At 35.5% G+C, this 12,891-nt stretch overlaps 1 protein-coding gene across 1 annotated transcript in view; it reads left to right on the top strand.

Moving 5' to 3' along the window:
• Positions 1-3,627: 3,627 nt before the first annotated feature.
• The window catches only part of MS3_00002545 (uncharacterized protein), a 40,713-nt gene continuing 31,449 nt past the window's right edge, over positions 3,628-12,891 (top strand). Inside the window, exons 1-2 of the mRNA XM_012941014.2 lie at positions 3,628-3,953; positions 11,256-11,282. Coding sequence (XP_012796468.1) covers positions 3,915-3,953; positions 11,256-11,282 — 66 coding nt within the window. The 5' untranslated portion in view covers positions 3,628-3,914. The remainder of the gene's footprint in view (positions 3,954-11,255; positions 11,283-12,891) is intronic.

Raw genomic sequence — 12,891 nt, 5'->3', positions numbered from 1 at the left:
CCAACGTATCAGTTATAACAAGTCGTAGTAACCTCATTGTTCTTAAGAGAGGGAGAAGGTAATCTAACAAAGAAGTTGATTTGTATAATGTGAGGACAGTTCACGGATGAACTCGAGGAAGCTTTGAAAAGCTCAGAAAAAGCCGAAAATATTCGATCCAATTATCTTTTAAAAGAATATTCCAGAATCCTTACATGGAGCTCCTCTATTGGACAAATGCTGATAACCTCTTGTATGCGGATTGGAGGACTATAATGATGATTTCGTTTTTACTATAAAAAAAAACTATAAATATCTGAAAGTTTTGTACCATAATTAACACTATTTGAAATAACATTCCTTTCACTTGTTTTGTGTCTTCTCATTTGCGATTTGGGAGTATTCTAACATTGAGTGATTAAGTTGTATGCGACATAGTAAGCGTCTAAGCTTTAGATATAACAGATTACCAATTGCATAAGACGAAGAAAATATCCTAGAGTATATAATCTCAAGAAGAGAAGTTTTGACAAAAAATTTCTTATCAATAAAGTTTCACTAATCTCCTTGATGATTCTAAAGAATAAACAAATAAAACAGTTTAGGGGTTGTGGAGATTGTTAAGTTTTTGATTGAGATCATGAACCGATTGATGTTAGACCACCATTGAAAACCTGGAAGCATTGGATGGCCGTTTCGTCCTATTGTTGGACTCCTCGGCAGTCCACATTCACGATCAGATGCAGACGTAAAGACGAGAATTGGCAAAGCAAGGGCCGCATTCTTACAATTAGAGAACATATAAAAATCAAAACAACTGTATATCAACCAATACCGAAGTCACAATCTTTATTACGAATGTCAAAACAGTCCAACTGTATGGAGGTCGAACGTGGAGAACTACTACAACCATAATCATGAAGGTATAAGTATTTATAAATAGTTGTCAACACAAGATACTCAACATCCATTAGCCGGATACCATCAGCAACAGTCTTCTATGGTAGAGAAACAAACCAGCTTTCAGGTGAAGAGAAAATTAGGAAAAAAACGTTGGAAGTGGATAGGACATAAATTAAGGAAATCATTAAACTGTATCACGAAACAAGTGCTAACTTGGAATCCTGTAGGGAAAGTGGAAAAATGGAAGGCCAAAGAACACATAACGTAAAGAAACAGAAGCAGATATGAAAAGGATGAATAACAACTGAAAAGGATTGCTTGAGAAAGGGTTGGATAGAGAGTGATGGTGGGCGGCCTATTCTTATAATATTCAGAGCTGATATTTCTGGATGAGACTATAATTTATGGTCGACCTTTGAATGATACCAAAATGACCTTGAGAGTATCTAACTACTTAATGAGGCTAAATGAATATTATAAAACAGTTTGAAGAATAAACACGGTGATTTACGATTGATAGTAAGGGTTAGGATTAAGATTTATGGGTTTTCATCACAAATGGACATAAAATAAATTGCCAAGATACTATTTAACCAAATTGTAGCACTTTGTATTAGTGTTTATTCGGAAGTAGGAATGATCTGAAACAACAACAGAACAGTCAGAACTGGTAACTGCCTCTGAAGTGAGGACGCGACATTACTGGCATAACAGAGATATATTTTAAAATTGAAAGACGCAATCGTATTACGAAATGGGCCCCCAAATGCCCTGGTATGGTCGAGAGTGAAGGGAGTCCCCTCTCCTTCTCGAAATGCTCTCACATGGCCACACGTATACAGCCTCTGCCAGGGAAATCCTACTCACTGCCTTCTCGTGGCGCGGGTGTTTTTTACGAAATTGAGAGGACGAAAAGCGAATGTCCGGCGCTTTAACCGGATTCCAAACCAATGGTGCACATGGGCTCCAGTATCCTGCGGGAACAAATGGCGTATGGACCGATTGTTGGTCATCGGCTTCCATATGACTGCATTTCCTCACGATGCTCCACTGCCTTGTGGATCAGACCTTTGGGTGAAAGGCCCGGGGTGTGGCCCGCTAAGAAAACCACCAGTATCATAGCCCTCACACATATCGAATGAGATTTGTGTGGCGCATATGTATTTGGTGCCTTCTTGTACTAATATCTATGTGTAAAAATATAATAAATAAAAACATTACAAAATAAGAAAACTTATTACAAAATAGTTTAATCTATCGTTTTGCAGGTTCAGCTTCCCTAGAGCTTTTTCTTCTTCTTCTTCTTATTCTTCTTCTTCCAGTGCGTTTACTCTTTGTTGTCTTGCAATAAGAAAAACAGACTCGTGAGATCGTGGAGAAGATTTGTAGCTCAGGTGGAGAAATTCGAACACTTCACTTCTATCTGAAGTTTGTGCTGATGATGTCGTTCAGAAGAACGAAGAAAGCTCTACGACCAAGCTCAGAGAAAAAAACTCCACCAAAAACAGACTCGTGTTAGTAACATCACATGTAATAATTTTTGCTACTGTTACAAAATAATTGAGTGAATTTCATGCCAAAATCTAAAACATCTTATATGAACTCTAATTGGTTAGGTTCACAAATTATAGTCTCCCCTATTTCTAATAATAAACATGGTACTTATTTCTAGACTACCAAATTTATCCCATATCTCATCCCGTTCATAGTGATTCCTTACAATAAAATATCAGTTCATAATAATCTATTAAAATCTAACTGTTCGAATACATACTTCACTTCATCATCTTGTAGATAAGTTCCAGTGTTATATATGTATTAGTGGAAATGTTGGTTAGGGTCCGCGTGACTATCGTAACCAATGGTCGGAGACTCTTGGTGACATGGCTCAGGATCGATCGACCACAATGGCGTCGGTGTATACACTCTCTGTCTTCCCTTAAACTAAGAGATTAAAATCGCTTCATATCTTTCTTTGCACGAACTAATTATTTCTTTATTGAGATCATGAACCGATTGATGTTAGACCACCACCTTTGGAAACCTGGAAGTACTGGACGGCCTTTTTGTCCTATTGTGGGACTCCTCAGCAGTGTACATTTACGATCATGCCTCACAGGATTCGAACCCAGGGCCTTCAATCTCGCATGAGAACGCTCAATCTATTAGACCACTGAGCTGGCCGGTATCCAATGGTGATAGTGTCGATCATCAACTAATCCACGAAACTGTGCGACCATCTTCCATTGTACTGAGGTAGATAGCTGTCTCTACTCGACACGGATTAGCTCCACTGGTCACGGCTTCTTAATAGAACTCTGAGAATTTCCTCCCGAAGCTAGCCACTAGTGAACACATGGTAATTATCATTATGGGGTTGTGGAGATTATTAAAGTATTGATTGAGACCATGAACCGACTGATGTTAGACCACCTTTGGAAACCTGATCTTCATGATCTTAATCAAAAACCTAATAATCTCCACAACCCCTATACTAGTAATTCTTTCTTCCTATACTATATCCTTAAATACAATCTTTCTTTTATATATTACCACCTCTAAATTAACTACTTTTATGAATCCGTTGTTCATCTTGTTGTGTTAATGAGGTATGGCAACTTGGACCGGTGAGTATATGTGCCTGGTCCTACATTGTAGCTGACTGACTGATTAATGGAAATATCATAATATTTGTTTAATGATAGGGATGATAGTAACAATGATGATGGTATTTATCGCTTAAATATTTGTCCAAAAATTAATCCTTCATTGTTTATCCTACAAATTGTTTCATTCAATCATAAAACGATCGATCGATAAATCACACTAACAAAATAGGGGATAGGGAAAGAAATCTATTAACCAATCAATGATGATTATAGTAATGTAATTAGGGAAAATGCACATATTAGACAAGATACAAAAAAAAGGGAATTATACATTCTGATTATCAACACCATTGGAATCTTGTTCATTTTACTCTTATTATATTCAATAGCTAAACGATTATCATTTTAAGATCATTGGGAAAAATGCGTTTTCATTTAACTTTATTTGCTTTATGTACATCGGTAAGTTTCTATGATGATACTGTTTACATTGTAATTATTCATGATATCTTTAACTATTCAGTGTATTATTATTTCAACACATAAATATTGGTACAAGAGGGCACCGAATATATATGCGCCACACCATATTTGTGTGTGTGTGGGTTGTAATACTGCCCGGGTGCCCAGACCGAAGTAGGTGGTTTTCTTAGGGGCCACACCCCGAACCTTTGACCTAAAAGTCTAACCCACAAGTCAGTGGAGCATCGTAAGGAGATGCATTCCCATGGTAGCCGGTGACAAACGATTGGTTCATACGCCATTTGTTCCCGCAGGATACTGGGGCCCATGTGCACCATTGGTTTGGAATCCGGTTAAAGCGCCGGACATTCGCTTTTCGTCCTCTCATTTTCGTAAGCAACAGTAATGCCACGAGAAGGTAGTGAGTAGGACTTCCCTGACAGAGGCTGTATACGCGTGGCCGTGTGAGAGCATTTCAGTGTAAAATGAAGTAGAATAGAAGTTCCCTTGAAGCTATTTGTTAGTGTTGCTGTTGTTGTGGTGGTTATTGTTTAAACTTGTATCCAATGTGTTTCATTGAATTCAATCACATCCAGGTTGTATCTTTTCATTTCACATTGTAAGAGCATTTCATATACCTAAATTAATGGTTGCCCTGGTTGTCAGAAGGTGAACCAACTTCATGACTTTTGAAGGAATTCAGTTTTCACTATGAGATGTCATAACTCTTCTAAATGAAGACTTTTTAACTCTCAGGGTAGAGTTTAAATAGTTTGAATTATTTTTTCTAGTTAGCGAGTTCATTTCTGACAAGATGGGATCCCTAACCCTATATCTAGCCCTCCTCCTTTATCCGGGTTTGGGACTAGCAGTAACTTTAGAGGAGCTCCATTTGGAGCAACCACCTAGGTAGGTTAAGGGTAAGGACAACTTCACTTATCTTGGAAGTCTGATCAGCCCTAATGGGTTGGTGTCTGACGAAATCTCAGCACGGATTCAAAAGCTCGTTTGGCTTTTGCCAACTTACGTCACCTTTGGCGAAGGCGAGATATCCGTCTATCAATAAAAGGACGAGTATACTGCGCGGCAGTTCGTTCTGTTTTAATTTACGGCAGCGAAACATGGCCCTTAAGAGTAGAAGACACCCGTAAGCTACTAGTATTTGACCACAGATGCCTTATAAATATTGCTGGCATCTGCTGGGATCACCGGGTAAGTAATAGTGAGGTTAGACATAGGGTATTAGGGAATGATGATAAATCAGTTGATGAGGTTATGAATCTTCATCGACTGAGATGGTTGGGCCACGTATTACGTATGCCTGAACACCGATTACCACGACGTGCAATGCTAACCGGGGTAGGGGATGGTTGGAAGAAAGTTAGGGGCGGCCAAACCAAAACGTGGCATCAGTGCCTGAAGTCACTAACTTCTAGTCTGAGCCATGTTGGTAGATGTAGACTACTTGGTTGGGGTCCGCGTGACTTTCGTAACCAATGGTTGGAGACTCTTGGTGACATGGCTCAGAATCGATCACAATGGCGTAGGTGTATACACTCCCTGTCTTCCCTTAAACTAAGAGACTAAAATCACTTCATTCTTTCTGTCTACGAACTAATTCTTTCTTCTTATACTATATCCTTATTGCAACCTTTGACCTAACCACTCCTATGAATCCGCTGTTCATCTTGCTGTGCTAATGAGGTATGGCAACCTGGACCGATGCACATATGTGCCTGGTCCTACGTTGTAGCTGACTGACTGACTGACTGAAGGGTAAGGACAAATTGTTTTTGAACGCATAAAAGGGGGTTTCAATTTCCGTATAAGCAAAGCTTCAATAATTCTGATAAACTTCATATTCTCATAGCATTATCAAAATTTATCAAAGAGATTAATTGTTTTAAATTTCTAGCTGGTCAATAGAAACATAATTTTTCTTAAAATGTGAGTTTATTTTAAATGTGACATAGGATGTTTGTCACAATGGATAATCCTCATCTATGGATTTATCACCAACCATATTTGACACAAACTAAGATATTTTAAATAAAGATAGATTATGATTAGCAGTGGAATCTAGGATGGGCGTTTCATCCCGGAGTGAACATCAACTCTGAGATGTAGGTAAATCCAATTGACGAATCCCAAATAGGATGAAACGCGCGTCCTGGATTTCACTGCTAACCACTATCCATCTTTACTTATAATACTCGTGAATTAAAGCTTTTAGAGAATATCAGTCAACCAATGTATTACATTAAATTACATGAATTGAAAAGATCAAACTTACTAACATAGATTTTACACGTAGGTTAATGGGTGAATTTAGTTATCAAGAAATCCTTACTAACCTGTATTTCGTGTTAAATCACATTTGTCAACAAGGTACATCAGGATTCATGAAAGAACTAATACTCTCATGAGATTTAAACTTTCAGAGACCACCTTCTTGCTCCCTCCCCCTATAAATCATTGAAATTAATTACATATTGTTACTGACCCTTGATAAAATCCGATAAAACGGATGTTGCAACGTTCTTAATTGGAGATATAACTCGAAGGTCATAGTAAATATTCACCAAATACAGATAATTTCGCTTTTTTTCTTGGATTCGTCAGGGATGATAGATATGATGTAATGTGTTTTAAAATCTTAAATGCAAATGAATCGGCTAAACAATTCTCCATCATTTCTCTAGTTAGTTTTAATAATCATCTATTAAAAATTTATTTTAAAAATGGTCATTTGATCACACACACATTTGATCAGAATCAATAGCATATCAATTGTAGTTTGTTACTAAGGGAATCAGTTACCTGACCTAAATATTAGCTGATTCAAGAAAAACTCTACTTATGTTTTTCTCCAGTTTTTATTTAACAAATGGAATGAGATGTCAAATCTTCATAAAGTTCTCATTTAAACAGTTAGAATCAAACAAAATTTTTCCCAAAACATTTTGTTCTACTGAATTCTAGTTAGTAGTTAAACAAAATAATATAAAAATATTCCGAATGATGATATTTAGTCAAATATGGATAATATAACACATAGACGGTACCATAATTCAAAGTGTATATGACAATGATATTTCTAAGAAGAGTAAGATTTTCGCCGATTGACAGTATAATACATACAGGCCACATCAAAGTTAAACTGAGTTACAGTGATTAGTGAAGGCACTGGGTTTGAATCCCGAGACGGGCATCGTGGATGTGCACTGCTGAGGAGTCCCACAATAGAACGAAACGGCCTTCCAGTGCTTTCAGGTTTCCAATTGGTTCACGATCTCAATCAAAAACGTAGAAAAAAACTTGTTCACTTTAATTGTGGATGCGATTAATCTTTAGTATTTTCATTACATAGAAATATTACTCACTAGTTGGTTTCCCTACACTTACCCAACTCTTCGAAAACATTTCATTCACCTATAATCTACAAAAATCTTCCAAATTCAGTATACTGATCTCATAATTACTCATTTAGAGTTGAGTTAAACAGTAACTAGGGACACAAACCTACATCTAAGATTGAAGTTTAATTGTTCCAGTACCGTACACTGATGATTATTCAAAGAAGTTTAAAGTAAAATATAATCGGTTAGTTTGGTTATAGATATAAGTAACATTCGTCTAGTGTTTTTAAGGCCTTTTTTATTGTTGTTTTTGTTATTGAATACTACCGAATTTTTCTGGAAAGACAGGCATATGATTCAGATTCCATGTCACTGTTGTTATGTGAAGAATGTCATATAAAAAGGATGCGTGGATTACACAATATATTACAAATAACTATGATTTAACGAATAAACCTCAAATAGGATGAAACAAACATTCTGTTACTTCAGCTGTTTGATTGGTCCTCCCGGTCTCCCATATTGCCCGGACGTTCCATGTACCTATAAAAATTGTTGCTTTGATCGTTAGAAAGGGGTATAGGACTCGTGACTTTCGAAAAATCTCGGTTTTCACCTTGAAGCTTCATAGTTGTTCTGAATGGAGATTATTCAACTAGGAGGGTAGAATTTCAATGCTTTAAACAAGGTTGTTTTCTACGAGATGGGGTATTGGGGAGATTAATAATGATGTTTGACCAATAATAATAACAATAATGATAATAATAATACATTGATTTGTGAATAAAGATAAACAAAGACAAGTACATTTGACTACGAAAGGAAGAAAGTACAATAGTCAAATTAGGTTATTCAATAGTGAAGATTACTGTTGATCAAATGGCCTCAAGGTTGGTCAGGGGAGGAGAAACGATTGAAGATATTTCTTTTGTACGTATAGCTCATATTTCTTAATCCAGATGATTGTTACTTCAGCCATTTGATGGACTTTAAGTCTGACAAGCTATGGCAAAAAATTACTGACCTGATGAATAATTGAAAAGGATTGGTTAATACTGGCAATATGACCGATTCGCACTAAATGGGCCAATGTCGAGCTATTCACTTTTTTCACCAGACTTTTGCTTAGTTGTGCTGGGAGGTGTTCGCGAGCACATATATATCATTGTAGAACCTGAAGAGAATTTATTGAAAAGACTATTCTCTGTTCATAGATTAGTCTTTTCAAATATATTAGCCAAGTTTTAAAAGACGCAGTTTTCTTCATGCTTTCTCTCAAAACATGAAGCTCAGCGAAGGGATCTCACTCCAAGCTGTACAATAGTATATTTATATGAATATTTAAGCAATAATACTGTGAGGATAATGTTTGTTCATTCGTCATTCCAGCAATTATGCCGATACTGCTTAAAACTTTATCTATATTAACTAAAGTACTAATGAGTAGTATAAAATGATTTAGTAAATATTAAAATCTATGGAAGATAATCAAATCTACTGAAATGTGTTCTTGTATGAAATCTATGTGATTTATTCTGATTGTTAGTCAAAAATGGGGGGGGGGTTACAAAGCAATATATAAATGAGTGTATTTCCGACTAGACTTGTTGTGAATGCTCGTGCCTTTGGTTGCTTGTGGAATATATTTCCCCGTTTCGAACTTGAACTTCTCTTTCTAGTTAGCAGGGCTGAGATGCATCAGTATAGGTAGTTTATTGGTCTTTGGTCACAGAGTCTTGATTCCGTTCGTTGACTACATGAACTCGTCATCGCTTCAAACATAGCAGATCTATCATACTTTAAACGAATGATTTAAATTTCTTTTGTTGCTTTTGTTATAACTTATGGCCTTGTAATTCTATTAATATCTATGAGGTGATGATACCATCAATTAAGGAACATTGGCTTATTGACCGAACTAATGATGCATAAAACCCATGTGAGTAGTCTAGAGTCTTTATCTGTCCTTCATCCTGCCTAGCCCTACATGTTGAGTCCAGAAACACCAATATCAGCCTCTGTGATATGAATCATGTATTTAAAACATACTGAGGTTATATACAAACTAAACAGACCACATCAAACCATAAAATAAGAAGCAACATTTGTACAAGCTCTAGCCATAAGTAGCAGTGAATACAGGAGAGTGCAATTGATAGACAGAGTATAACTCAAGAACGGTAAATCGTATCATAATAGTCTATGAGTCAAAATAAAGCTTATAATGAGAGGAACATGAATATGTACCATATTAGTTCATAAATAGTTCTCAAAAGTGATCATTCATAAATCTCATTGGGATATAACAGTTTTCATCCGGTGTTTCAAAAAAATTAATTTTCTTTCAATAAACTGATCACAAACCAAGGTTTCATTCTTGAAAACTGATTCAAGTGAAGGTATAATAGAACAATATCATAAACATACTTAGTTTTCTATAGGATAGGTTTCCTAATCCCATGTTCAAACCTCCTCCGGAACTGGCAGTATCCTCAGAGAGACTTCAGGCTGATTGCTTTGTGTTAGTAATAATAATTCTAATATTTATTTTCAAGAAAAACTGAATAGTCTGTAACATTTTATGATCATTATTATTCTAAACTGATACTAGTTGAAGAATTATTGAATAAAATAATAAATAGGATGATTGTTTCGTTCTAGTTCATGACTCTTCAAGAGTATACATTCAAGATTTCAAAATTATGATTGGATAAGATATCTTCCAACCTTCAAGATAAACACAATATCATTCGATTACTGGATCAGAATATACGTGTTCATATTTCCAACGTACTATAGTTATATTTAATTACTATAGACACTTCACATTTAAATAAAGATCATTTCATCCAAGTGAAGTACTTCGAAATCTATAAAATATTGTTCCAACAATTTTTTCGATTTAATGACCAGAGTTCATTCAGAATGTTTCTTATCTTAGCTAATATAAATTAAAATGAAATCTATGATAACTCACTGACTCATAATCTTAACCATTATTATTAATCAACATATGCTCACTAGTGACTGGCTTCAAGAGGTATTTCCTCGAGTTCTAGTGAGAAGCACTGAACAGTGGAGTTCAACCAGGTGTGTAGTGAGATAGTAACTCACTGATGACAATGGTGGATGTGTCGCTCAAGTTCATGGATTAGTTGAAGTTAGACATTAACATGATTGGATGCCGGCCGGCTCAGTGGTCTAGTGGTTAAGTGCTCGCTTGCGAGACCAGTAGGTCCCGGGTTCGAGTCTCGCAGAGGGCGAGGTCGTGGATGCGCACTGCTGAGGAGTTCCATACTAGTAAGGAAATGGTCGTTTAGTGTTTCCAGGTTTTCCATAATGGTCCAGCTTCAATTGAATCATGATCTTAACCATTGAACTTACTATAATATCCACAAAAACCCATCTGATATTAATCACTTGATAATGTTTACTTGAATTTTCCCATTCATGTTTAGTACTGCAATCGATCAGTCTTTTATTATTGGCATATGTACATACTGTGCAGATTGCTTCGATATTGATTTAATTCATAAGTATTATAAGCAAAGATGGATAGCAACTAGCTATCAGAACTCAGTAGCTAAATGGATAACATTTGAAACCAACGATACTGAGTTCGAGTCCCAAAGTGAATATCAACTCCAAGATACAGATATATCTAGCTAACAAGTTCCAAATAGAATAAAACTCATATCTTAAATTCTACTGCTAACCTCCTATTCATCTTTCCTTAGAAATCTAATATCGTTACATGCCAATTTTTAAAACAAAAATGAATCGATTTCTAATATTCAATTGTCAATTTTTTTTTAAATTTTTGTTTAAAACAAAAAAATTTTTTTTCTTAGAAAAAAACAAAAAGAGAAAAAGAGAAAAAAAGAAAGAAATTCATTTTAAGTTTTTTTCAACATTTTTCTTTTTCTTTTTTTCTCTTTTTCAGTATCTTGTATTCGGTCAAGAAGATTATGTAAGTTTAAGATATGCATTACATTTTTCTTTTTGTTGTTGTTGTGACAAGCAAAAGAGAATCCATTCTTTATGGATAACACGCACTTATATATGGATATATGGATATACCAGTCAATAGATCTTATTATAACCCTTATTGATAGTTATGTATGTATGTAGTTTTGTTGTATTGATATTCATATTTTGTTACCGTCTTAGAGACTATTTTTTGATTGTGTATGTTGTCATAGTAACTGGGAAAGTTTTAAAATAGGTTCAGCGAATAATTGATTTCTAATATATATATATATATTCCATGTTGTGTCTGTCTTATAGTTAAACGATTTGGCATCAAACCATAAATTAGTTGGGGGGGGGAGAGAGAATTCATGACCGTCAATAGTGTTTAGGTTGTTTTGGTTTTTTTCGTTGTTGATAGGTAAATTTACGGTTTATTTAAATGTTAGAAATCAAGTCTATTTCAAGAAATATATAATATGTGAATATAATGAGTGAAAATAATAAATTCATTTCCTAGATAAAGTCATAGCTTAATATTATTGATGAGTCTTGGACTAGGATGAAACAGTTATTCACCATATACTTTCCAGTTTTTTTTAATATTTCCTCATTTGATTGAATTTAATCTCAACTAATCTTTAACAATTTATTAGTGGAAAACTTGGAATCACTGAATGGCCGTTTTGTCCCAGTATGGGACTTTTCAGCAGTGTGCAGTCACGATCCGCTCCGCGAGATTCGCACCAAGGACTCATAAGTCTCGCACAGGAGCGTTTAACCTCTAGATTAGTGAGACGGCAGGCATCCAATGGTGTTAATGTTTAACTTTAACTAATCCACGAAAGTGAGCAACATGTCCAGCATTTTCATCAGCGAGTTATAATCTCACAACAGACCTGGTTGAACTCCATTGGTCACTGCTTCTCACTAGAACTCTAGGAAATACCTCTTGAATCCAGTTACTAGTGAACATATGATGTTTGTAATCAGAGAGGGGTTTTGTAGAGATTGTTGTAAATTAATAATTGAATTCATAAGTCAATTGAACCTGGACTCTCATGGAAAACCTGGAAGCACTGGACGGCTGTTTCACTCTAGTATGGGACTTCTCATCAGTGTGCTTCCATATTACTTGTGGAAGTTACTTTATTAAACCTCTGACTTCTTTAAATTACCTAAGAACCTAAAGTCCACATTTATAAACGTTTTAGTATCTATCTATAGATAACATTATTAATGTCAGTTATGTTCTATGAATCTTTTAACTTCTATAAAATTTCAAAGATAAAAATCTGGCCATTTATCAGTGCAACGTTGATAACTTAGAATGAAAACCTATTTATGAAGATAACAAAAAATATCGTTATTTCATCCGTAAACCTGAAGTTAGACATTAATCCCGTTGGATGCTGGCCTTCTCAGTGGTATAGAGGTTAAGCGTTCACATGCGAGACTGATAGATTCTGAGTTGGAATCTTGTGAAGCGGGATCGTGGATGCATACTGCTGAAGAGTTCCATACTAGAATGAAACGGTCATCCAGTTCTTCCAGGTTATCCATGATGGTCTAACTTCAATTAACTCATAAATTTATTGATTAAATTATTA

This window comes from Schistosoma haematobium, chromosome ZW, assembly GCF_000699445.3.
Source record: "Schistosoma haematobium chromosome ZW, whole genome shotgun sequence".
NCBI classification, from domain to species: Eukaryota; Metazoa; Platyhelminthes; class Trematoda; order Strigeidida; family Schistosomatidae; genus Schistosoma; species Schistosoma haematobium.
Note: the sequence above shows the minus strand (reverse complement) of the source record. Positions and strands in the feature narration are given on the sequence as shown.